The sequence below is a fragment of the Apus apus genome, chromosome 20 (assembly GCF_020740795.1).
Source record: "Apus apus isolate bApuApu2 chromosome 20, bApuApu2.pri.cur, whole genome shotgun sequence".
Taxonomy (NCBI): Eukaryota; Metazoa; Chordata; class Aves; order Apodiformes; family Apodidae; genus Apus; species Apus apus.
The window spans coordinates 2,921,941-2,948,037 of record NC_067301.1 but is presented as its reverse complement, the minus strand read 5'-3'; the positions used below and the strand labels follow the sequence as shown (position 1 = coordinate 2,948,037).

At 50.4% G+C, this 26,097-nt stretch overlaps 2 protein-coding genes across 2 annotated transcripts in view; one reads left to right on the top strand and one right to left on the bottom strand.

The window, feature by feature from the left end:
* Window positions 1–3,112, top strand: part of LOC127392991 (tyrosine-protein phosphatase non-receptor type 11-like) — a 40,878-nt gene extending 37,766 nt beyond the window's left edge. Inside the window, exons 14-16 of the mRNA XM_051637571.1 lie at window positions 498–598; window positions 1,100–1,219; window positions 1,634–3,112. Of these exons, the coding sequence (XP_051493531.1) occupies window positions 498–598; window positions 1,100–1,184 (186 nt within the window). The 3' untranslated portion in view covers window positions 1,185–1,219; window positions 1,634–3,112. The remainder of the gene's footprint in view (window positions 1–497; window positions 599–1,099; window positions 1,220–1,633) is intronic.
* A 2,656-nt stretch (window positions 3,113–5,768) lies between these two features.
* On the bottom strand, window positions 5,769–7,054 carry RNF223 (ring finger protein 223). Its single transcript, XM_051637451.1, has 2 exons — window positions 7,003–7,054; window positions 5,769–6,659 (listed from the first exon to the last, which is right to left on the bottom strand). The coding sequence occupies exons 1-2, from the start codon at window positions 7,052–7,054 to the stop codon at window positions 5,812–5,814; spliced, it is 900 nt and encodes a 299-aa protein (XP_051493411.1). The 3' UTR covers window positions 5,769–5,811.
* Between the last annotated feature and the right edge of the window lie 19,043 nt (window positions 7,055–26,097).

The window sequence follows — 26,097 nt, the reverse complement described above, 5'->3', positions numbered from 1 at the left end:
GGGGCAACCTCATCCATGGTTACAAATATGTAAAGGGTGAGTGTCAGGAGGATAGAGCCAGGCTTTGTTCAGTGATGTCCAGTGATAGGAGAAGGGGCAGTGGGTGCAAACTGGAGCACAGGAGGTTCCACGTAAAGATCAGGAAGACCTTCTTTCCTGTGAGGGTGACAGAGCCCTGGGACAGGCTGCCCAGAGAGGCTGTGGAGTCTCCTTCACAGGAGACATTCAAACCCACCTGGACACGTTCCTGTGTGATGTGCTCTGGGTGCCCCTGCTCTGGCAGGGGGGTTGGACTGGGTGATCTTCCCAGGTCCCTTCCAACCCCTAAGATTCTGTGATTCTGTGAACTTCCACCTTCTCCCTGGAGCTCCACTGCTGCCCTGAACGCATGGAAAGAAACCCATGGCCGCTGTTCTGTGCTGGCAGCCAGGATCTTGTAAGGCTTTTTGGTGTGTCTGCTTCGAGTGGGGGTTGACTGTCCCTGCTTTCTCTTTCAGAGGAGTAAAAGGAAGGAGCGAGACTACCTGAATATTGGTTACCCTCCCATGGAAAAAGGCAGAGCCAAAGGGCAGCCCCCCTCACCACGGGCCCAGTCTGTGTAAGTTCAGTGTCCCTCTGCAGGGCTAAGAGCTTGTGTCACAGCAGAAAGAACAGCTTGAGCAAAAGTCTCAGTGTTTACCCCTTGCCAGCCTGCCCCATTCCTGAAACCAGTTCCTGGCTGTCCTGTGGGAAGGGCTAAAAAGGAGCAGGTGATCCCACCCCACTGTCAGCAGTGGTGGCAGCAGCTCGTCCTGCGTGTGTGCTACCCCAGCCTCCCTGGAGGTGTTCAAGGCCAGGTTGGATGGGGCTTGGAGCAACCTGGTCTGGTGGGAGGTTGAAGGTCCCATCCCCAAGCTGGATTTGAATGCAGGAGGGCCAGCCCAGCCAGAGGGAGACAACACAGAACGGAGAACAAGGGATAAACCTGGTGTGCTCCTGTCTACAAGGCTGGGGAGGGGAAAAAGGGAGCTTGGCTGGGCCATTGCCTGCTTCCCACCAGCCTCTGGGAAAAGATCTTGAGCAGTGAGGCTGTTAATAACCAGGCTTCGTTTCTTGCCAGGGCTGAGGATGAGTCAGCTTCCGTCTACGAGAACCTGAACATCAAAAGCCCAAAGGTTTCAGGGATGAGTAACACGGGGCGATAAAGGAGCCGGAGGTGAGCTGTGTGGAGGCTGTTCAGGTAGGAATGCTCCCCTGGATCATCCCAGAGTGTCAGCACGCTCTGTTTACATCACCTTTACTTCAGCTGGGGGCTGGGTGGCTCTGGCTGTGCCAGGGAAGGCAGCTGTGCTTTGGGGGTGAAGAAATGTGGCTGTGTCCAGCTGCTGGGGGGAGACCAGGGGGAGGAAGGTCTCAGCAGGAAAACACCTTTGTAACATGACCAGCAGTGGGGCTCAAACCAGGACAGGGGTGGGGGGAGATCTACTTTTTGGGCTGGTTGTCAGGAAGTTCTCAGGCTCAGAGAGGAACTGCTCTGTGTGCAAACAGGCAGGAGAGACACTGGGGGGTGGGAGGGAGTCTCAGCTCTGGAACCTTATCCCTGCACTTTTCTCCCCGTTACAAACCAAGCCATCCCTCTTCTTTTGGAATGCAGGTTTTACAGTGTTGATGTCCACCCTTCCCACATCCTACAGCCGTGGACAATGTTTGGTTTTGTTGCCCATCTTGCCTTCCCCAAGCACCTTGGATTCGGAGAGGAATCAGAAGCTGGCCATGAGAAGCAAGCAGAGTCTGCACCTGAAGGACATGCCTCAACCTAACTTAGTCATGAGAAGGTTCTTCTCCTGTTCTCCCCTGTCTCAGTAGGTTGATATTTATGTGGAAGTGCCTCTGGACATTCATTAGGGCTTCATGGCTCAGTTCTAATTTTCTTCTTCCTTGTTTTTTTTTAATTTAAGATTCATTTTTTTTTACACACAAATCGTTCAGAGGAACAGAAATGACTACCTGCTTAGGAGCTTTCCCAGGGTTGTCCACTTAGGGCATTAGTAAAAGGTTAGTACACTTGAATGTTTTCATTAGGTCAGTCATTTCTAAACTAGAAGTGTTTTTAGCCTAAATCCTGGAGTCACCTTGCTGCCTGTGAGGGTGAGAAATAGAGAGCACTGCCTGGACCTGGGTATCTGCTCCTCTGTTGATTCTCCTTCCCACTGCCCTTTGGCTGTACCAGTTCTAGATGTCTATGCAACCCTGCTGGAGCACCCAGAGCAGCCCCTGCTGCTGGAGCACCCAGAGCAGCCCCTGCTGCTGCAGCACAGCGTGGGTGTGTGTGCCTGGGTCTGCCTGCTGCTCTGCTCCAGGCTTTCCCAGCAGGATGGAGACAGAGGTGCCAGCATCTCTGTCTTTGTGTGGGTCTGCATGTTGAGCTCAGGGAAATCCCACCCAGCTACGGGTGCTGGAGAGCAGGAAAGCAGCTTTGTGTGCTGTGCTTTTAGCCACCTCCAGTGGGTACCAGCCTGGGATGCTCATCTGAGCTGAACCTCCTGGGCTGGGCCCCTCTAAGCTTGATGCAGCTCTGCCATTACCTTGCTGCATGACCTCTTGTATTTGGGTTCTCCACCCCCCCGCAACTATATGACAAGGCAAGTGTTGTATCTGCTGAGTAGGAGTGTTGTAGGAGTTTGTGACTTGCCCTGCACCACAAAGATGAGCATGTCACTGAGTGGAGCCTCCCAGCTCTGTTGATAAGTCCTGACTTGTCACTGCCAGTGCTTCCCACTGTGCCAGCCCTGTGAGCAGTCCTGCCAGAGACCCCTTCCTGCAGCACCTCCGGGGCCTGGAGGTGTGCTCTGTGGGCAGCCCTGGGGCTGAGTGCCAGTGCCTGAACCTCCAGAGCCACCTGGGGTCAATGTTGGGGTCTTCCTGGGTCTCTGGGGTGGGTTGGACTTGCTGCATGGTTGGGGTGGTGGTGCCTGGAGTGTTGGCTCCAAGTGTTGAGCAGAAAGGTTTGAACAAAAGCACAATGACGTGCCTTGGCTGTATTTCCTGGCTGGTCTTTCTGGTCCCTTGTTGCAGGGACAGGAGAACTGTTTATTTTTATTGCACTTTTAATAAATGTTGACTATTCTCGAGGCTTTTTTTTTCCTTCTTCTTCCTTTCTTTCATTTTAAGTAGTTTGCTTTTGGGGAACATGGCTGAGAGCTGGTGGCCAGCAGGGCACCCTGAATGTCTCCCACCACCAAATGCTGCTGTTCAGGACCTGATTGTCACTCACTTTGAATCTTCCTTTTGACTACATATGAGAGAGAGGTTCAGCTGCACCTTAGCTCAACTTTCCAGATTCATTTCCAAGCACAGGATGAGAAGGGGAAGTGCAGAGGGACAGCCCCACCAGGAGGCTACTCGTTGGAGCTGTGAGAACACCTCTCTGGCCCCTGTCCCACCACGATGGATTTTAAGAGGCTGAAGATGTTATTTCCTTCTCCCCTGCTCTTAGGTCTTATCAGCGGGAGATGAATGGTAATAAAGATGTCATGACAAGGCACTTCATCTTTGCTGGGCTCAGTCCCAAATGTCCCATGGGCAAAATGGAAGTGCCTTCTCTGCCTTAAGCCTTGGCCAGTCGCTTTTTCCAAGAACACACTTCAATGAGTGTGGTGGGGAGATCCTTTTAGCAGCAGCCATGGGGGGGGAAAGGCTAGAATGGTACAAGTGAGAATCCCTGTCAAGCCCAAGGAGTTTGGCAGGAGCTGTGGCAGCGCCTGGAATAGTTGCTGCAGACATGTGGCTGGCACAGATAATAGCAGCCTGCAGCTGAACACCAAAGGTGGTGTAGATACAGCACTTTTCCACAGAAGTTTTGCATAGCAACAGGCTCCAGCTACTTCTGTTGCTTCAGCCTTTTCTGTTTCGAATTAGATTTCCTGGAAAGGGAAACTGGAAGTGTCTTTTCAGCCAGCTGGGGAGAAGCCAGAGATGAGCAGCCTTTGCAGCTTCTCATTTTTCAGGTTAAAGCAGGTATGTGCAGTGGGAATTTGCACCTGGGACAACACTGCCTAGGTAGTAGTCAGTATGAATTGACAGGAGAAAGTTCTCCATGTGTGCAGGATTGTACAACACAGGCTTCATATCCCAGGGCCTGGGAATGCTGCTGGACTCAGGACGGCTACGTGAACACCTCCAACTGCAAGTAAGAAGGGAAATGTGGAAAAATTGCTGCAAGATTACACCTTGCATTGTATAAAATATAATTTAATACATACACGTATGGTACTTGCATACAACACTCTCTTACATCCACGTGTTTGAATAGAAAACATTTAACTGTAAGCCGCCTTCCTCACGAAGACTTGTGTTAATCACTGTCAGAGGATCACTGCATTAAATAAAAATATAGCGTAAGCAACTGGCCTGTGTCTTCGTACTGACACATTTTTCAAGATTAGGAGGGTAAAACTGTCAAAAGATGGAACTCCTGTCGTTCAGGCAATGTTTGCCTGTGACACCTACAGGTGAAGGTCGCTGATGAAGTCCCTGGAGGGGCCGGGGTGTCCTGCTGTGTCCGTGTGCTCACCCCTCTGGTGAAAATTGCTTTCCAGGTAGAGATGAGCGATTGATTTATATATTTTTTTAAGCCTCTTTTTAAGAAAAAGGAGGAGGATGGCTCTGTGCAAACCTCAGCAGCAGGGTGGGTAGCAGCGGCAGAGCCATGTTTTGCCAGCAGGCGGCAGCATTTGCAGCTCCAGCCCTGGAATGGGGTTTGTTTTTCGTCTGATTTTTACGGATTTCACGTGTTTTTTTACCCTCCCCGTCCCAGCTCCTCTTAGGAATAATCACGTAGATCCTTCAGTTTGCAAAATAATAATAATAATAATAATAATAATAATAATAATAATAATAATAATAATAAATAGCCCTTTGTTCCCTGAGGGTGTTAGAGGAGCTACGCTCATTGTCATCTCCAGCCAAGACAGCCCCGAGGTCTTTGCTTCCAAAGCCTGGTTTCCAAGGAGAGCTCAGCAGCAGGATGCTCGGAGCTGCCTGCAGCCTTCCTGGGCCCGAGGCAGCTCATTTCGGCAGAGCTTCTGGAGGTGGTTGCGGGTGTTGGAGGACAAGCACAGCCCCAGTGCGGGGAGGAGGCTGGGGGTCTGCCAGCAGCCCTGGGAATGGTGGAAAAGAAGGACCTGCTCCTGCCTCAGCCCTGGGAATGGTGGAAAAGAAGGGGCTGCTCCTGCCTCAGCCCTGGGAATGGTGGAAAAGAAGGGGCTGCTCCTGCCTCAGCCCCGGGAATGGTGGAAAAGAAGGGGCTGCTCCTGCCTCAGCCCCAGGAATGGTGGAAAAGAAGGGGCTGCTCCTGCCTCAGCCCCAGGAATGGTGGAAAAGAAGGGGCTGCTCCTGCCTCAGCCCCGGGAATGGTGGAAAAGAAGGGGCTGCTCCTGCCTCAGCCCTGGGAATGGTGGAAAAGAAGAGGCTGCTCCTGCCTCAGCCCCGGGAATGGTGGAAAAGAAGGACCTGCTCCTGCCTCAGCCCTGGGAATGGTGGAAAAGAAGGGGCTGCTCCTGCCTCAGCCCTGGGAATGGTGGAAAAGAAGGGGCTGCTCCTGCCTCAGCCCCGGGAATGGTGGAAAAGAAGGGGCTGCTCCTGCCTCAGCCCCAGGAATGGTGGAAAAGAAGGGGCTGCTCCTGCCTCAGTCCCGGGAATGGTGGAAAAGAAGGGGCTGCTCGTGCCTCAGCCCCGGGAATGGTGGAAAAGAAGGGGCTGCTCCTGCCTCAGCCCTGGGAATGGCGGATGGGAAGGGGCTGCTCGTGGCTCCCCACCGTGCTGCCAGGGCTGCTACTGGAAGGGGTGCTGTGTCACGGGCGCTGCTGGGGTGGTGTGTTTCGGGGGGAGATACTCGGGCCTGGTCATGGCAACAGTCCTGGTGAAGCAGCGCAGGTTGCCCGTCTTGAGGGCGCACTGGACCGGCCACAGGATGATGCAGAAGAGGATGATGATGAGGGCGGAGAGGAGGACGATGCGCTTCCAGTCGTCGCACATGTCGCAGCGGGACAGCCTCCCTGCCAAGCCTGTCGGAGGGGCCTCCGAGCTTTCGGGCTTGCTCATGGCAACGTCGATGGAGATACACGAGTCTGGGTTCTCGGGGTCGTCGGATGCCTGGCGGCAGCAGAGCTTGGTGCCCTCCATCCAGAGGACCTTCTCCTGCTGCAGCTCGGGGGGCAGCGTGGCGAGGTGCTCCTTGCTGGTCTCCAGTGCTGGGGCTCCTTCCAGAGGGATGCTGGTCAGCTGCCTGCAGAAGGGGCAGGGGAGCTGGTCCTCTGGCTGGTTCTGGGGCAGCCCCGTGCTCAGGCGGGCCACGCATTCCAGGCAGAAAACGTGGGAGCACTGGAGCAGCTTGGGCGTCTTGAAGGTGTTGTCGTAGGTGTTGAAGCAAATGGAACACTCCACCGGGGACGCTGGCTTTGGAGACGTGGGGTTGGGAGAGCCTGGCTTGTCGGTTGGGGACCTCGCCTTCCTCTTGCCATCTCCTGGGGAGGTGACGATGATGGGGCTGATGGGGATGGGGATTTCACTTGGAGATGCAGGGACTGGGCTGGTGGGAGATTCCGGCGTGTTGGAGTGCCACAGCTGCGTGAAGCACGACATGACGGAGCCCGAGGAAATAAAGAGAGCCCTGGGAGACTCTAGAAGAGAAGAAAACAGCCTCCATTTTACATGATGTGAAGACACCCGTCACCAGATCTATGTTTAACCCCTTAGAAGGAACAAAGAGCAAGTTCACAGCTTCCACTGCATCCGGAGTCTGGAACAGATCCCTGCTAGAGGTGAGAAGGATACAGGTAGCCTGTTAGAAGCTGCATACCAAAGGTGAAGTGAAACATCCTGCAAGGAAGCAAGCAACCAGCAGAGATCCACCATCCAGCCCAAGCCTTTTCACCAGAACCCCCACGGCACTGTAGGTGGGTTAAGTTTTTTTTTCCCCATACATGCCTCCCTCTGGGCAGAAAAAACACAACACAAACCTACCCCGGGTGGTGCTCCCCGACACCTGAGCAGGGAGGAGAGCAGAAGACTCCATGAGGTCTAGTAGGGACCTCGCTATGGCAGTCTATTAGTCTGGGAGACACTCAGATATTATGGTGGCAGCATGAGCAAGGCCTAAGGGACAGATAAGACTGTTGAGTTGTGGAGGCAGCAGGGGGTGAATCTCTGTGGTGGGCTCAGAGCTTTGGGCCTTGAACCGCGGATCTCTGCTCTGCTGAGCAGCCAAGGGAGGCAGCGCCCAGCGATGCTGCCTGGGTTTGACAGCCCACAGTGGGATCTTGAGCTCCCTCCTGTCACAGGAGTGCCCAGAGGAGGGGAGGAAACACTATGCCAAGTTGGTTCCATCCTCTGCCTCCAAGCAGCGTGAGAAGCTCCTCTGTCCTGTCACCGTGACACAGCAAGAAAAGCGATGTTGGAGGAAACAGCCTCGGTGCGAGGGGTGTTCTCCACCCTTTCCTTGTTCTTCCCTCTCCTCAGCCCTGGAGAAGGGCCAGCGAGGCCACAGCCTCACCGGGTGCTCTCTGCTCTGCTCTGCAAGCAGCTTGAATGGCTGAAAAGCCACTTGGAGTAAATTGCTTTGCAACTCACTCCGGCTTTTCCCATCAGCTGAAGTTTTACCTTGAATTCCAGTTACCCTGAGCAGGACAGGCAGCTTTTCACACCTTCTGCTACCCAGAAATATCACTTCTCAGCTGGTGAGGACTTTTTGCCTGAAAGCGAGCGATTAGCTGGAGGAAATTCCCAGCCCTGGTGCTCTATGCCTGGGGAACATTTTTTTTAGGCTGTGTCACTGAACTAGCCGGGCTTGATTCTTTCTGTTGGGAGATGGGCCGATGACAAGCCAGAAATGTTCAGATTGCTGCTGTAATTATAGGGCTGCAGTCAGTCCAGCAATGCCTCACCAGCACGGGCTCCTAGAGGCTCCACAGCTTGTCATGAAAAACCAATTTAAGGTATCAAAAAGCCTGCACATTCCTCACATTGCACACACACACACCAAAAAATCTCTATTATTTAAGAATTAAGCATTCTCCCCTCAAGGCTGGTATTTTCTGAGCTGAAACCACCTTTAAGAACCTTCTTTTCCTTCTCTTCTTCTAAACAAAGACATTTTTGTGAAGCCTCTCCTCCAGTTTTCTCTTCAGTCACACACTATCTGCACGTTTCAGCAAGTTGTCATGTTTTTTTAATGCACTTTTTTTTCCCCTGGCTGCAGCTCACCATGCATTTTTTAGCACCATCCGGCAGAAGCTGCTGAATTACAAAGCCCAGTTTGGCACAGAAATGAGGGGAAACCCCCTGAATTGTTGTGTGTGGGTTTTGGTTTTTTTTCACTAAACCTTCTGTTTTGCAGAGCTCTATCCAGCCCAGTTCTCTGCAGCTGGAGTGTTGGTCAGAAACCAGGAGCAGCAGAACGGGTGGCAGAAGGTAACCCCAGAGCAAGCCCTGGCTTGTGCAAACTGATTTTATAACCTCTGTGAAAAAGCTGTTGGGTTTTTAGTGGCTGGTGATCCAACAGCTATTTAGCAACAGCAGTATCTTGGTAGTAAACTGGAGGAAGTTTACTCACAACAGTTGCTCTTAAATTAAGATAAAAGCTTTTACCCGCATTTCCCCTTCGCTAAAGGTGGTTGTGAGGCTGTAGGTGCTCTCAGTTTCAATCCATTTTGAGTCTACCTGGTTTTAATCAACTATTTTGGTGTTATGTGGCATCTTGACCAGACCTGGGACAGGGTAAAAGTGGGGAGAGCTGAAGAGCAGGGCCCAGAGCTGGGGCAAGGAAAGGCAGTTTTAGTTCCTATTGTGCCACACGGGGCAGCTCAGCCTCTGCCTGCTCCGTGTGCCTCCTGTGTGGCTGCAGAGGTGATGCTCAGGAAGTTAAAATTGGGGTTGGGCAGCAGGGAACACAGGGACCAGGATTCCTGCTGGGCTGTGCTGCTCAACCAGAGCCAGTCAGTGAAGCTGGAGAGCCCCAGAGCAGAGCTGCAGTGGGCATCTCAACTGAACGAATTCGATTCTGGGGGGGGTTGGTTGGGTTTTCGTTTTGTTTTCCTTTTTTCTTACACACCCAATGTCTTTCTCTTTAATACAGTATCTGCAATAGTTCAGCCCTTGATGGTCACACTGCATTTCCTCAGACCCTGCAGCTACTTATCTCTCCTTCCCAGCTATTTACCTGGGCTTTCCAGAAACTCTGGGAACATCAGTAAATAACTAAACCGTTCCAGAAAGACACAAACTCAGATTCAAACCTAAGTAGTTAAGTACTTCTTTCCTGACAAGTTCTAGAAAACCTCTTTCCACACCATAAAACCAGACCAAAGAGAACATGAAGACAGTGGTCTGTAATATGATTATGAGTCCCTAATCCCAGAATGGTGAAGGTTGGAAGGGACCTTAAAGATCATCAGGTCCCAACCTCCCTGCCATGAGCAGGGACACCTAATGGTATCTTTAACTCAGAGCAACTGAATACGCAGCGAGTTAAGAGGTGTACAGATTAAAGTCTATAAATACCTGTTCAGAGGGCTGTTTAGAAGGAGAAAAGCATGTTCTGGGCTCTTGATTTCTACCCCTGAAGAGTCTTCTCTCCAGAGGACAGTCTTAGGCTCGGGGTCTTTTGTATTTGTAAGGCTCCTTCTGGTATCCAGGCTTCCCAGTAGCTTCCCAAGTTGTTTCCAAGCATGGAAGGTCTGGCAAGACAAGTAACCTCTAACAGCTCCCTGGCTACAAGTGGCCCTGCTGCTGTAATTCAGGTATCTTTTATACCTTCCTGGCTGGAGGTGACTTACCTGCTCCACCTGCCTTTCCCCATCCCCACTGAATCACTCCCTTGGCTGCGAGCGCTCCCGCTCCGGCCGGTTCCTGTGACAAACAGGACAGGCTGGAATGCTCCTGATAAGGACACCCCTGTGCCTGCCCTCGGGAAGCGATAGGAGAAATGTTTATCCCTTCATCTGCTCTGCTCTGGGGAAGGCTGCCTGCTTTGGGGTAAATTCTTGCAGTTCTTCAAGTGGCTTTAACATTTTTTCAGTCTCTCTTCCCAACCCGCTCCAGTTGGTGCAGATACACTGGCTGCCTTTCACAGGGCAGCAAACCTTCCGAAGGGAAACTTCAGCCCACCTAAAAATGCCAATTATTAGCCTCTTATTCCTTCCTGAAAGACAAATAATTTGGAAGTGCCCTCAACTACTAGCAGAAACAAGATGCTGGCAGTCAAATTCCTCATGACCGGTTGAGGAAAAGAAAACAAACGTTGCACGAGAAAAACCCAGTGTAAGTTTGAAAGCTGGTTGTAAATTTGTCTGCTTCAAACTCAGGTAGAATTGGTCAAAATAATACTGTCTGGATGGTCGGAGAGAAGGAATTTCATTCTTTGCAGCTTTTGGTAGGAAGAGAAAGATGATTTGACCTGCAAATGTTTTGTGGTTCAAAGGACATCGGCCCATGAGCCAGAAAAAAAATAGAACAAACCAATTTACACTCACGTGCAGATAAGGAAACAAGTGTGGGTGCCTGGGGAGAGGGGGGGAGTGACAGGCAAACATTTGTAATTTAGTCTAGTTCTTATTTGTGGCTTATCCTGCTCTTTTTGGTTGGTGTGTTGCTCAAAGAAACCCCACAAGGTGGTCTGTGGTTTTATCTTCAGGATGGTATCGGAGAATCACAGAATCGTTTCGGTTGGGAAAAACCCAAACACTTGAAGATCATCGAGTGCAACTAAATCCCTTCTTTGAAAAACTTCACTTTCAAAATGGGTGGAACTGTATCCATTTTTTGAGACAGGGAAGTGTCTAAATCCCTTGGACTTTTTCATGGCAATCAGATGCAACTCACTTTGGTGCCACATTCCTCTAGTTCAGGTCACACCGCTCAGTTCGAGGGAGTCGAAATCCCAAAGGAGGTTTTCAGGAACACAAGAAGCATTTTGAAGTTCCTGAAGTTTTAAACCAGTTTTAAGATTAAAACTAAGGTCACCAGGTCTTTCCACAGCTAGAAGGACCTGGTCCAGAGCTGTGCTCCTCCAGTGGATTCAAGATGAGTGGGTGACTCTAGAAGACAAACAACTTAGTGGAGAATGCAGGTTAAGACTAAACTTTCTCAAATCCACATCCCAGTGGCCTGGCTCCCTCCAGGCTGTGTCCCTATACCACAGCAATCCCTGATGCTGGGCTGAGCAGGGAATACCAGCATGGAGCTCTTCTCCCCGACTATTTATGTTGCTGCTGAGGGCTGAGTGAGGCTGGGAGCTAGTAGTGGTCAGGGCTGACAAAGCAGGATGCTTGATGAATGGCTCCAGATCAGATTTTTAGAAGTCTTGCTCACTGAGTCATTGCCCAAGTGCCTTGGTAAACTGGGCTCAAAATTAACCACCTTTGGTTACATTTGGTAACACACCAAGGAACAAAATGTTTTGGTTTGGGTCTAGGTGGGACCTTCTCCCCTGGTGGTCAGTGGAGCAGCACTGATTCCCTCTGCTCATGCTCTAAAGACAGAAACAGGCACGTTTACAGCCCCTAAATCCACTGGCAAGACCAGCAGGGCTGAACATCGTGCACAGACCAGCTGTGGGCTGGAGTCTGGGGCGTTTCTGGGGCTGGTTTCCCGTGGCTCTCAAGGTGATTGCTGCTGGAAGGGGTTGAGACCAGCCCCAACACCCAGAGCCCGGGGCAAACTGGGCCACTCCATGCTATGCCCACGTGCCACTGGATTGGGAGGCTGAGCAGGGCTTGGCTCCCAGGGCCCGTGGGAGGCTGCTGGGCTGCTATTTTTGTCCTCTGGTTGGAGGAACAGCCCGAGTGTGGCAGGAACCACAGCTGGGCTTGGGAGGATCCCAGGGGATTGGGAGCAACGGGCTGCGGGAGCACGTGCTGTCCTGCCTGCACTTACAGAAGCACTAAGGAGAAACAGGTCCTTGAGGAATGCTGGCATTCCCTTGGACTTGCAGCACCTGTGGGCACCTCTCAGAGGCATTCTCTGCTTCCAGGTGTAGGGGGACTCAGACACCAGCCTGAAAACACTCCTGCTGCAGTGATTTTTGCTGAGCCACGCGGGAATGAAGAGAGGGGGACTGGAACACGCTGGGGTGAGATGCAGGAGACACATCTCTCTGCTGTGAGCACTGTGACCTGCAGCAAAACTCTTTGTTCCCGTGGACTCCTGTGCCTCGTTTCCTAAGTTCATAAAGACAAAGCAAGAAGGTAATCAATGAGAGATAATTCATTCATGATTGATAAGGAAAATAATGATAAGCCTGCCTTTTTTGTGTGTTTGGGTGGGAGCCTGGGAGCAAGGGGTGCTGCCTGGTCCCTTGGGCTGGTCCCAGTGGCTCCAGCCAGAAATTATCCCAGGATCCCACTGGCAGCCAGTGACTGTGACTGGAACATCAGGGTTTCAGTGGTCACACCCACCCCCATCACCTCTCCTCATTTCACCAGCACCGGCAGCTGTTGCCAGCTCATCCAGGGCTGTGGGGGAAGTGAGGAGACCTCCTCAAGGGTAGGGATGCTTTTCAGGGGGAGGATTTAGGAAGATTGGTAAAGAAAAATAGTATTTCTAACAGCAACAGCCAACTGGCTGGGGACGTGAGCGTTTGACAGCCTGCAAACCAGGCTCCTTAGTCTGAAGATAAGTGAGTAGACTGCAGAATACCAAAACCAGACTGCTGGTTGGAGCTTTAGGCTGTTTCCTTGGCTTGTTTTTTCCCCCCCTCCACTGCCTGAGTATCTTTTCATTCTCTGTGTAGTTCATCTCAAGTGGACAAACTAAAGGGCCCACACGAAGATGGATGGAAAAAACAAAGCAAAACCAAAAACCACCAGGCAGTGGGCAACAAGCTTCCTCTGAACTCTCCTTGCATTCAAGGCTAGCTCGTTTCTCCTTATTATGTACACTTTAGCACATCTGGGGGTCCTACCTCTTTGATAATGTTTTGGATATTATTTACAGCTCTGCTTTTTTTGGGCTATATCCTAAGTGTAGAGTCTGGAGGGTTCTAGAAGGCTTTTTGTTCTGGGACAAACCCAAGGGAGCAATTGCTACAGAAGCACAGAGGTAGCAAGAGCCAGACTGTTTTGGGCTCAGGCTTTGCAGGACAGAATGTAGGTAGTGTCATTCCTTCCTACAAAAGACCCAGGTTTGTAGAGCTGCACATCACTTTCAGGGGAGAGAATAAGGATTTGGCTTAGGACAGATGTGCTGGTTCGAACTGGGTGAGAAGAAGCCTGTTGCAAACGCCCTTGTGCAACAGGGAGGAGAAATCTGCAGGATGAAATGCTTGCAGCAAGAGGAGGGTGCTCAGAATACGTTTCCTGTCAGCTCACACCTTCACCTGCCTGCCGAGCTACTGAGTGAAAAGATACACACGCACAGGCTGCCCCTCAGCTTCTGTAACTGCTGGCACCCGCCCAGCTCAGGAGCTGAGCTCTCCACCTTATTGTCAGCTGTTAATCAGATGCAGAAGAAATGGGGAGACCCGCTAGCTGCCTGAGAGTTTTCCTGGCAACCAATCCCTTGGCCTGGAGCTAACGTTGCTTCGGGATCCTGGAGCCAGAAGGGCTGATGCTCTGTGCCATGAATGCCCCAGGGTGGGGAACTGCACCATTAGGTGTTGTTTTCCCAGGCTAACTCAGGGAGCTCTTTTATTTGTCTGCCTTCACGTGTGGCTTGCTGCCTGAGCAGGCTGCTCACTGGGAGTCTTTCTCATTGTTGCAGCAGTTTGCACCTCCAGCCAGATTGGGCTGTTTGAATTCCAAGGTATCTATTACGTACTGTCAGGAAAGGGCCTCTGTGAGTCATCAGATAAGCTAGATGGGAACTCACTGTAGGATCCTGAGTATAATTATATTTTATCCTGCTCTAACTGTTTCTAGCAGACGATCTCCAGGCAGTTCACAGGCACAGGGAGCTGAGCCTTCCAGTAACTGCCTGTCGAGGACGGTATCTTGGTTTACACTTTTATGGTGTGTTGAGAAATGGTGCTGTGACCTCTGTGGGAGCAGCACTGCCTGGAAAAGCTGTGCCCTGGGCAGGGCAGAGGGAGTTGCCAGAGCAGGGGAAGAAGGGTTTAAGCAGGTGGTGGGGTGGGAAGCACCATCAGAGTTCTGAGAAAATGCCTGTGAATGCTTATCTGCTCTAGGAGGTCCTGCTGGAGCAGGGAGGTTGGACTAGGTGATCTCCAGAGGTCCCTCCCAACCCCTACCATTCTGCGATTAAGCTGGGTACAGATTGAGAGATAAACTGCTCCTGTCAGAGCCACAGGTGGTGCCTCTCAGGTGAGTCCTGCCCATCTCTGCTGACAAGGCCAAGCCCACCTTGGGGAACCCAGTTCCTCTCTGGGCCCACCTGGGACCTAACTGCTATGCTCTCCTTCTCCTGTAGTCACCAGGAAAGCAGCACGATTAGATAATCATTACAAGGCAGAGATACAACAGAGCAAGTTTCCTGCTGCTCCCCTGGAGCTCAGGTGATGATGACTGCAGTGGCTGGAGGGCAGGTGATTCAGCCCCTCACGGCCAGGGGCTGGGATGGCAAGGATGGCATCCATTCCCTGGGCATAAGGTCAGGCCTCTGTTTATCCAGCCCATTATTTCTGAAGGAGTAAGTGGCTTGGACCAATGGCTAAACTGTGGTCTGTCAATCATCAGTGAAGCCGTGAGAGCACGGCTGGGAGGCTGCTGGCTTGCCACATCTCTGTGCTGCTCCTGCTGTGGCTTGCAAGGGGAGTCTGGTATCAACAGTGGCTCAAAGGAAGAGTAAATCACAGCAGAATGGAGGTCCTGGGGAGTGCTCAGTGAGTGTGACAGCTCCCTGAAGTTAATACCCACAGTGTGGCCCATGGAAGGAGGGGGCCTAGTTGAAGGGTCATTAGGAATCCCCAGGCTGGGCAGCTCCAGCTGCCTTTGATGCTGCAGGGCAGCTGGAGCTGGGATGCAGCGCGTGGGAAGTGCCTGGGAACCAAAGCAACTGCTCTCCTGGCACACAGCTGGGATGCTCTTCCCTGGACCAGTAAGGCAGCTGGTCTGGTTGCCAGCCCTGGAAGGACTTGCCCAGAGGCAGCAGGGGTGGCACGCTGGCGGCCAGGGGGGCTCTGGGCAGGACTGGAGGAGGTGGCACTAGGAATCAGGTGAAGGGCAAGGCTGAGGAGCTCTCCCCAGCAGGCTGCTAATTGCTGTGCTGAGTGTCCCGCAGAGCTGCTGTTCCGGGTTACTCACTTCCCGGCCCCTCTGGGGACATGATCAACCTGGGAATGGCTTGTGATGTCAGAGCTGAGGAGTGAACCTCTGCAGACATCTCGTTTCTCCTCTCCCGGGACTTTTCCTTGTGCAACAAGCCACCTGCTGGCTAAACCCTCCCTCCCCACCTGGGATGCTGCTCTAGAGGGCAGCTGGCCAGGGGAAGAGGTGCCTCACCCCCCCGGGGCTTGCCTGGGCTCCTCAGAGCACACCCAGCCGGGCAGGGCAGTTGCAATGCTAGTGTGGCTGGCCAGGGACATTCCCTGCTACCCCAGACCTGAATTCCAGCCTGTAGCTCCCCACCAGGTCACTACAGAGAGGATCTGGTGGTGGTGGTGGTGATGAGGGACAGTGGTGCCCGTGGTAAGTGCTCACACCCTCAGGGCTCTCTACTAATGCTGATCCTTTCAGGTTACAAGCAGCACATTCTGAGTGGATCCCTCTGGCTTCCTTCACCCTGCAGGAATCCACCAGCTGGAGAAGGATAAGATGGTTGACACACCTTCTCAGCCATCTCCAAGGACAGGCCTGACCCTAAGTTCTTTCACCAGAGGGGACAGTGACAGGACAAGGGGTGATGGTTTTAAACTGAAAGATATAGGTTGGACATGAGGAGGAAATTCTTCCCTGTGAGGGTGGTGAGAGCCTGGCCCAGGTTGCCCAGGGAAGCTGTGGCTGCCCCATCCCTGGCAGTGTTGAAGGGCAGGTTGGATGGGGCTTGGAGCAACCTGGGCTGGTGGGAGGTGTCCCTGCCCATGCAGGGGGGTTGAACCTGATGATCTTCAAGGTCCCTTCCAACCTGCACCATCCTGTGATTCTATTCTCTACTTCTGCATCACGTTCTTGCCACCCCCAAGGATGAACCAGCAGTGTTCCCCCTCTCATCCCCACGGATTTCATCCCACAGTCCCTGTATGACCTGAGCACTCCCTTTGCCATGATGCTCAGCCACACACCACGGGGTGGCCGTGGTAACCTCTGGGACCTCCAGCTGGGGACCTTGGGCTCAGTGGCCCTGAGCAAGCACAGGACTTCACCTGCTGTCTCCTTCCCTTCCCCATCCCAGAAATGAATTATCCCTGAGCCACATCACAGTCATAAAACTCTGCATCAGGCAAGTGCTGCTTCTCTTTTTCTTTCTGTTATCTTTCTCTAAAGCCCCAGAGACAAATTATCCTTCCTTTGCCCTCTCCCCACCCAGCACAGAAATGATGGATGCGATGAAGAAACTTAGGAGGTGCCACCATAACTGTCCTTTTCCACCTCTGATCCTTTTATATCCCTATTTTATAACTGGTGTCTGTATTTGCTTTGCATGCCTTGAGTTTCTGAAGTACTGATAAGAGTTGATCTTCTCCAGGCAGTGGTGGTTTCACTTCAGTTCTGGCTGGTGCAGAATAGGTTTAGTTCTTGTCATTAAAGCTGCAGTTGGGTGTTCATTTGTGTTACTAACATATAGAGTTAATCATTCAACTGCTTGAGGGAGGAGGGGATAATATCCCCAGTGTGAGACTGGCTGCAAGGACAGTAAGCAAACTATCTTGGTGAGTTGTCCAGGCTGAAGAGAGCAATTTATACTTCAGTCCTAAAGAATGGGGTGGGACAAGAATGCAAACCATGTCCTCTATGAATTTGTAAATATGTTAGTAGAGGCAGAGATGTAAACAGAGGCTCAGCAAGGTAAGGCAAGGTGAGAAGCAGGCATAAAACCTCCTTTTAGTGCACCAGATAATTTGTGACCACTACCTTTATAAGGAGGTATAAAAAGAACATAAGGATGATCTTTGTGCCTTCCTAAAAGCTTCATTTATAACTTCATCCCAGGGTCTGGCTCTGTCCCCAGCCAGTCCCTGACATGGATCTGAGCTGGAGAGACCCTGTGAAAATGATGGGAAGGCAGGATCCCCTGTGCAGGTGACACAGCCCAGAGGAATGTGACAGCTTTGGTATTCCCAGAACAAACTCTTCCCTGTCTGGCAATACAGATATTAACTCTCGTTTACATATGAAATGCAAATGTTTGTGGGGTTGGGTTTTTTTCACCCTCACTTCCTTGAAACCTAATCCTGTGCTGAATAACAACTGTTTACAGGGAGCTCAGTGAAAAATGAGGATGCTCAGCAGCTTCTGGGAGCTGTTTGGGCCCTCAGACAAATTCAGCTTCGTGCCCTGACACTCATTCCCAGGTAAATCCTACACTCCAGCAGAAGAAAGAAGGAAATCCTGTGAAGTTAACGTGTAATTGCTGCATGTTCTCCATAGAAATCTTCCATGTAGTTAACAGGATGAAAGATGAAGCTCTAGACTGGGGATCTGAGGTAGCAAAGCCCCAGAGACCTGACTCTGGATTCAGCTTTCCAGGATGTCTCAGGGATGTTCAGGTACACCATGAAGTCCATGCCTTAGAGGTCCCCCTACCACTACCCCATCTCTGCCAAATACATCCATGACCATATTCCAGCTCTCCTGATGAGCTGTGGACCTTCTTTTGGAGAGGAAATGGCAGAACAGAGATGCCAGCTGAACTGAGGCCAGGGCAGGGCTTCCCACAGCCTGTGCCACGGGCTCCTCATCCCTTTGTCTGGACCTTCTCCCAGATATGGAGTGACAACATCCCCTTGGAAGGTCAGCACCTCCATTTAGGAAGTCCTCAAGTAACTAGTTCTCAGTGATCAGAGCATGAAGGGAGAGCAGAGCTGCTCTGGAAGAGCTTTGCTGTATTTTCAAGGTACCTGATGGATGTTTTAGCAAGGGATGTGACATTAACAGCTAAACTAATGGTGTGCCAGTTTGCTTTTCCTCAGTACAACCTTCAATATTTGTACAATCAACACAGAATCATGAGCTGGGTTTCTCTAATCCTTCTTGTCATTCTTGCTAACGATCAAATTGATGAAATAAAATGAATTTTTGGAGGAGCATCAGGCTTCCCAGGGTCTTTCTTGTCATTTCGTACACAGATTGAAAATTATTTTGCTTCACATTAATGCTGTTGTCAAGGAATTTTCAAAACAAAATTTGGAAGCAAGTTTAGAACAAAGAATTGTTCTGATTTTCCACATCTTGTGCTTCCTGACCAGGCAACAGCAAAACACAGTTTCCACCAGGGAAACAAACCTTGACTGTGATGCAGGTGTCAGGAGGGGACAAGTTTCTGTGTCCTGGTGTTGTACAGGATGGATTTTAGAGCCACGAGTGGGTGTCTGGCAGGTTTCTGGCTCCTCTGCTCACTTCCCATCTCTGGAAGGTTGCAGTTACCAGCCCGGAATGACCACATGCTGCTTCATGTCCCTGAGTGATGGGGAGGGAATCCCAAAGCAGGGAAGGAGGAGCAGCAGGGCTGGTTTAGGGATCTGGGTTCCCAGCAGGGTGTAGATGAGGACCAGCAGCTCCCCAAAGCCCCAGTGCCCCCCTGGGCACAGCAGAACTTCCCAGATCCACCATCAGAACATCCCAGCCTCAACCCAGCCTCAGCTCTTGAGACAAAATGCTAAAAGTTACACAATTATGAGCATTTTATTTCATTCTCTGAAGGGTTAAATACATTTGCATAAACTGACAGATGAATCCCTTCATTTCTTTATTGCCATATTCTTGTTTATGCTTTTCCCCGGGTTTAGTTCTTTACTTTTCCTTGTAGAATCTTTTATCAACATTCAGAGAACAGCTTCTTGGAGTATGTCACTTATTTATTTGAATTTACTGTGAGCAAAGTAGTATTGAAATGCTGCTGCCTGCGGAGATGACATGTTGCTTCTGGACCCAGAAATCCAGAGGTGTGGAATGAGAGATTGAATAACTGTGAAATTAGAGAGGAGGGGGGGGAAAGAGAGAAATCATTGGGTCTTTTGCTTAAAATGAGGCAGGCACAGGGTTCAAACTTCCCCATCAGAGAACTCATTAGCAAGATCCTGCCGGCGTGCCTTGATTAACACCTTGATTAGGTGTTAATTTGGGAGGACTGGAGTATAAAAAGGAAAGCCCAGGGCTTGGAAGGGTTTTTCTGCTTTCTTTTGTGTCTCTTCCTCCTGAGCTGAAGCCAGGGTAGTGCTAAACAAGGGCTGGAAGACTAACTGGAAGAAAGTGAGTTGTAATTATAATTTGGATGGGCATGAATACCTTACCTGATGGTGGGTGGTGGTGAGTTGTGTTTTGTGGAGCTGTGTCCCTCTGCAAAGCCTTAGGGAAGGTTGTCAGGACTGAGTCTTCAGGGAGAATGTCCCTCCTGGGATGTGCAGTGGGTTCTGGGCAGGTTCTTTTCTCCAAGCCTCTCTTGCCCTAAGCTGAGCTTGTTGAAGTGGAAATAAGCTGTCCTGGTGAGCAGTGGGTCCGTCCAAGACAACAGCTTCAAGCTGAATTGGTGAGAGAGTCTGGGAGTGCAACAGTGAGGTTTGGAGGGAGGGGTGACAGCTTTTCTCCTAGGCAAATTCTGCTGAGCTTTCAGCAGAGAGAACAGCTGGAAGGGAACTGTCCTGGGAGAGGAGAGAGGGAGGGATGTGAGGCTGGGCATCAGGGGCTGCTGCTCCCAAACCCTGTGGGAGGTCCTTTTATAAAAGCCATTGAGAAACAAGATGCCAGGCTCCTTCCTCTGCCCCTGCAGCCTCCTGAAGCACGGCTGCCCATTCCCTGGGGGTGAGACAGGTATTTCCAGAGCATCAAGGAGCAGAAAGCCTGAGCCCCCGGGGGCAGGTGAATAAATGGCAGCGACTTCCAGGGCTGGACTCCTGGAAGTGGGAGAACCAGCAAATTATCCAGCCAGAAACCTCCTGGCAGGAAATCCTGTTGCGCAAAACTCTTTCCTTGTTGCTTCCTGTGCTGTCATTTTAATGGATTTTAGGGTTTTTTTCAAGATCAGCCCATTTCTCAAAGGCCGTGGAGGACCGAGGGGACCGAGCTCTGTGCTGCATCTTGATTCATTCTCTGTGCTTTCTTTTTGCCTCTCGGGTGCTTTTGAGATGCCCTACAGCCAAACTTGCTCTCGCTGAGATGCTCTGGGGCCCTTCCTGCTCCCTCTGGGAGGTTTGTGAGGTTGGAGTTGTGAGCTGGTGCTCCTCAGTGTGAGAAACTGTGGCGCCAGTGACAGCCCCACACGGATCCTGCAGCCAAGCACAGTTTATTTACATCCTTGCAAGAACGGGTGACCCAAACAAGCAGGCACCCCCATAGCAAGGTGAATAACAGTTTCTATTCCCTATTCCCCACGCAAAGTTCCCTCCCCTGTTCCCCCCTGGCTGGGCACTCCAGGGTTTCCAGCCTCTCTGACGCTTCTAATGATCCTCTAAGTTTCCCGCCCCTGTTCACACACTCCATTCTAGCAGGTCACTTTTTACCTTTTAAGGTAAAATTTTGACCTTTCTTGCCCCCTTTGGCTGTCTTCCCCATTAACAATCTCCTGGTGTCATCCTGCCCTGAGGAGCAACATAGAAGTAGCTTTGTTGGGTCTGATCTTGGGCCATAAATCCTGCTCCATGTTCAGATCCCAATTAAGTCCCTCAGTTTCTTGGGCCATAAACCCCTCCAGGTGTCATTGGAATGTGCAGATACCTCACTTATCTCAAGAAAACTGTTATATTCCTAACACTAAAGTATATATATGTGCTCAAACTATATTTCCTAACACTAAAATATATATATATGTGAACCAAACCCAACACTACGTTTCTAACACTAGAATGCAAAATCAACACTCCATTTCATTTCTAACATCAGCAATTGAGTCTTCTGTGTGAAGAGGGCACAGATGTGAGAGGGGCTGGTGAAGGAGCCAGGGAATGGGGACACTGCAAAAGGCAGGGGGAGAAAGGCAGGAGTTTGCATCAGGCTGGGCAAAGAAGCTCTGCAGGGGAGCAGAGCAGGTTCCCTCACCCTTGTGCAGGTCTTAATGCAACATTTCTGCATGTTTAGTAGAAGGTAAATTTATCAAGTATGGTAATTAGATGAATTACAGCTAATAAGGTTGGAGTCTTGCTCAATTTCCAGGCCTTTGCAAACATCATCTGTACGTTTCACACAGGGAGAAGGGGAGGGAAGGAGAAAAGGGGGGTTGGGAATCCCTCCTGAGGCTCCTGCTGTGAGTACAGACTTGGAATCTAAGCTCCATAGGTGGGTGTGGAAGTGCATTGAAGTTGTAATGCTTCCAATCATCTATAGCTTTAATTACCATTACATTGCCTGGGATGCCTGAGACTCCTTCCTTTGGTGCAAAATTAAGTCTTACTTGCTTCTCTGATCATGTACGTCACATACTGAAAGGCCTGGGGTCTTGTCTGGTTTTACATACACATTTGTGTGCTCAGGACTTGGCAGGAGCCTGTAAGAAGGCTGGGGAAGAGCTTCTTCACAGGGCATGTGATGATAGGCCAAGGGGTGGGGGTTTTAAGCTAGAAAAGGGCAGATTTAGGCTGGACACCAGGAAAAAGTTCTTTAAGGTGAGGGTGGTGGATCACTGGAACAGGCTGCCTGGAGAAGTTCCTCTAAGGGACTCACCCAAGCTCCCTAGAGCTGCAGACCTGCTTTCCTTGTGGAGATTTATTTTTTTTTGCATGTTCAGGCTTCTAAATCCAGCTGGACTTCTAGGAACAACCACACAACAAGAGTCATCTCCCCTGCTTCCTGTGGTCCCTGCTCCCAAGGCTCATCCATCACCTTGCACTGATGATGGCCAGTGAAAGGGGAAACGTGGCCTTTCCCCCTGAACACCAAAAGCTCAGCTTTTTAAAAAGAACTTCCCCATAAACCAGCAAATGAACCAGTCACCAAGACAAAGAAACCACCAGAAAAACCTCCAGGGGCTGCAGAAATGATGACACTACGTCTTAAAAATTCAGTAGTAAGTTGCTCAAGAATAGTCTGCTCTTGCCCTCAGCAGGAGCCACTGTGGCTCTTTTTGCCCAGACACTGCTGGTTCATTCCATAAGCCCATTCAAGTTAATTTTTCAGATCATTATTTTTTTGTTTAACATTCTGGGACACCTGTGCAAGGCCCTGATCTCTTCAGGCTGCTAAGACAGAACTTTCACGGACGTGGATTTTTGTGCTTATCAAGCCAAAGGCAAAATCCCACCCAAGCAAAACTGCCATTTGCTGGTTATTAAACCTTAAGTGGAAGACAATACATCACAGAAAAGAATCTCTTTTCCATGTAATGGTAATTAAAGCTATAGAAGATTGGCAGCATTACAACTTCAATGCACTTCCACACCCACCTATGGAGCTTAGATTCCAAGTCTGTACTCACAGCAGGAGCCTCAGGAGGGATTCCCAACCCCCCTTTTCTCCTTCCCTCCCCTTCTCCCTGTGTGAAACGTACAGATGATGTTTGCAAAGGCCTGGAAATTGAGCAAGACTCCAACCTTATTAGCTGTAATTCATCTAATTACCATACTTGATAAATTTGCCTTCTACTAAACATGCAGAAATGAATGTTGCATTAAGAATGATGAATATTTATGGGTTTTCCACCTCCCACCTTTGCCTGCTTTACAAATATTTGCATGCCAAGGCATTTTGTTTTGGAACAAAGAATGAATAGCTAAGGGGAGGGGGGGGGACACACCCCAATCTATAATATAATTTGTACAATTTGCAGAGAACAACTTCTAGTGCTGGAAGAGTTTAGCCAACAAGTGTCACAAATCCCTGTGACTCTCTGCCATGGCCACATAGAAATAGTTTAAGTGGAAAGACTGATTCTCCTCCTCTCACAAACCAGCAGATATTTGGGAGGGGGGGGGGGATTTATTTAAATAGAGGGGAAGCTGCAGAGTTTTTCATCAGTGTTACAGTCCTCTGCACAAATGGCCTTGTTCTCTTTCTGCACCTGGATGATGCTTTTCCAGGCAAATGTTGGCTTTAATATTTAGGGTGGGATAATCTGCTTGGGAGGTTGTGGTCCTTTGGTCACCCACGGGTCTGGAGCCTGATTCAATCATATTTATGCAATATTCATATGCAATATTAGGAAAGGCTGTGAAACTGATGAGGCAGGAAGGCAATGCAGGGTGGTTCTGGTTTGGTCAAAAAACCAAAGGTCTTTAATTCTGTCAGAAATGATAGTAAGCTTGAATAAGAATATGTTCTTTTTGAATGCCTCTTGTCCATGATCAGACCAGTTGTGGCCTGTGAATTGCTTCTCTCACACCCTGCTGGAGCACAAGCAGCTCTTGAGCCCAGGTGTTGGTTTATTTTGGGCTCTGGATGCATCAAGGCTACCATGGCTTTTCATTCCTCTCCTGCTTTTAAACTCTCAGGGTTTAGATAGATTTACACTTCCTAGACCCATGTGCTGTGTTTAAATGGCTAAGATTTCATCTGTCCTTTGCCTTTGAACTGACAACAGCTTGACTGAAAGGTGTGTTTCTCAAGGAATTCCCAGAAATCAGGGAATTCTCTTCGTATTCCTCAGTTACCAGTTAAATCATCTGGGAGTGACAACTGAGCTGCTCTGTGGGTCAGGAGCACATCAAGATGTGTCCCCAGTTAACAGAAACATTGCCAGTGGATTAGCAGACCATAAAATGATGTCAGTGCTGACAGGCACTCTCTTGACAAGGTAAGTGATGTTTTTATTTCTGTTCTGTTGGTCACAGCTGCTGGAGAGCAAGAAGTCTCTGCCTGGCTGGGTGTCACCCAGGTGCTCCTCCAGGAAAGGTGAAGAATGAGTGAATGTATTTGTGAAAGGGAGTATTATTTACCATCTGGTTGTCTGAGCCCTATTACAATATTATAAATACCTTCTGGAGGCTTTAAAAATAAAAAAGCTTTTGAGCTTCTCCTTAATGTGAATGCAAATCTACTGGTGAGCTTTTGTCATGTAAAGCTGATTTGAAGGAGGAAAGACTTAAACCTTCCTATCTCTGCTCTGATCAAAAGCAGAGCTTTGGAAATGCCTGTAGGAAATCAGCAGTGCTTCCTTAGGGAAGAGCAGCCTGGGTGTGTGAGATGTCACTCAGAGGCACCATCAGGGCAAGAAGCCTGGCAGACAGAATTCCAGAGTGGAAGGTTAAAGATCATAGGAGGTTCAAGGTGAATATCCAAAAAAATTTTTTTACTGTGAGAGTGACAGAGCCCTGGGCCAGGCTGCCCAGAGAGGCTGTGGAGTCTCCTTCACTGGAGACATTCAAACCCACCTGGACACGTTCCTGTGTGATGTGCTCTGGGTGACCCTGTTCTAGCAGGGGGGTTGGACTGGGTGATCTTTCGAGGTCCCTTCCAACCCCTGGGATTCTATGATTCTATGATTCTATGATCATGACTCATCTGGGGTGGTGGGAACAGGAGTGGGTCCCTGGAAGAACTGATGCTTTCATGTATGACAGGCAAAGGAGTTCAGATCTGGGAAAACTCGGCAGCATTGGTGCAGCTGGTGGTGTGCTCCAGGGGTCAGGATTCCCACCTTGGTCCTTGGTATTCACTGAAGAATGTCATTGGTCAAAGAAATAAGGGATAGAGGTTGCTCTGGGCCATCCAGGTTTCCACAGCAACCTCTAGGCTCATCCCCATTCCCCAAATCCACCACAGTGTCCCTTCAGAGAGCAGCTGGTCCTTGTAGGAAGTTCTTTGCTGTGAGGGTGGGGAGAGCCTGGCCCAGGGTGCCCAGGGAAGCTGTGGCTGCCCCATCCCTGGCAGTGTTGAAGGGCAGGTTGGATGGGGCTTGGAGCAGCCTGGGCTGCTGGGAGGTGTCCCTGCCCATGCAGGGGGTTGGATCTGGATGATCTTTAAGGTCCCTTCCAACACAAACCATCCCATGACTCTGTGATGGTGCTTTGGAAGACAGGAATGAGGTGAGGGTTGTTGTGCCTTTAGCAGCTTCACAGAGCAGCTTCTGTGACAGGGACAGCAACCCCCCTGGAGGCAGTTGTTGCCCAGATGTGTGCTGTGCTCTCTGCTTGGCTTCACAGCTGCCACGTGATGTGCAAAGTGAGAGTGGTTTTTGCTTTGTCTCCACGGGGAAGTCTTGGTAACTGCCTCAGCCAATTGTTAAAAAGCCACAAACCAGGAAGCTGAGAAGACAGAAGGTTTCAGTTGGGTGCAGAAAGAGACAGGGCAGGAAGCTGGGACAGAAACCTAATTAATACAAGCCCTGCAAAAGCAAGGCTAGACCTCAACCTTCAGGATGCTGAGGGACCTCCCAAGCACAGCTCAAACCCTGTGGTTTCCTCTTGGCTGGGCAAACTTCTGGAGAAGCCTCCATATCACACAGATTTACTGGAAGTGCCTACAGAGAAAATGGAGAATATGATCCTAGAATCCCAGACTGGTTTGGGTTGGAAGGGACCTGAAAGCTCATCTAGATCCAACCCCCTGCATGGGCAGGGACACTTCCCACCAGCCCAGGCTGCTCCAAGCCCCATCCAACCTGCCCTTCAACACTGCCAGGGATGGGGCAGCCACAGCTTCCCTGGGGAGCCTGGGCCAGGCTCTCCCCACCCTCATGGTGAAGAATTTCCTCCTCATGTCCAACCTCAATCTCCCCTCTTTCAGTTTAAAACCATCACCTCTAGTCCCATCCCTCCCTGCCCTTGTCCCAAGCCCCTCCCCAGCTTTCCTGGAGCCCCTTCAGGCACTGGAAGCTGCTCCAAGCTCTCCCTGGAGCCTTCTCTTCTCCAGGCTGATCTAAAAGAATATTTTGTTCTCCTTTCTCACAGCCTGACAGGAGTTGATAGATGAGATCTTTCCTTTAAGTAAGGTGCAATCATAGTTGTTTTCTTCATTTTGGAGCAATTCGTAAGTCTGTGTCTGGGGAGGGGATGGTAATGTTGACACCTTTCCTGCCAACCCCTCAAAACAACCTGCAACAACCCCCTGCAAAGCTGTGTCTGCCAGCAGCACTTCCAAGAGATGT

Excerpts from the sequence above, each read along its gene's own strand:
- RNF223 (XM_051637451.1), bottom strand. The coding sequence starts at position 7,054 with ATGGAGTCTTCTGCTCTCCTCCCTGCTCAGGTGTCGGGGAGCACCACC. Across the intron at positions 6,660-7,002 it reads GTCGGGGAGCACCACCCGGG|AGTCTCCCAGGGCTCTCTTT; the intron begins GTAGGTTTGTGT and ends CTTCTCTTCTAG.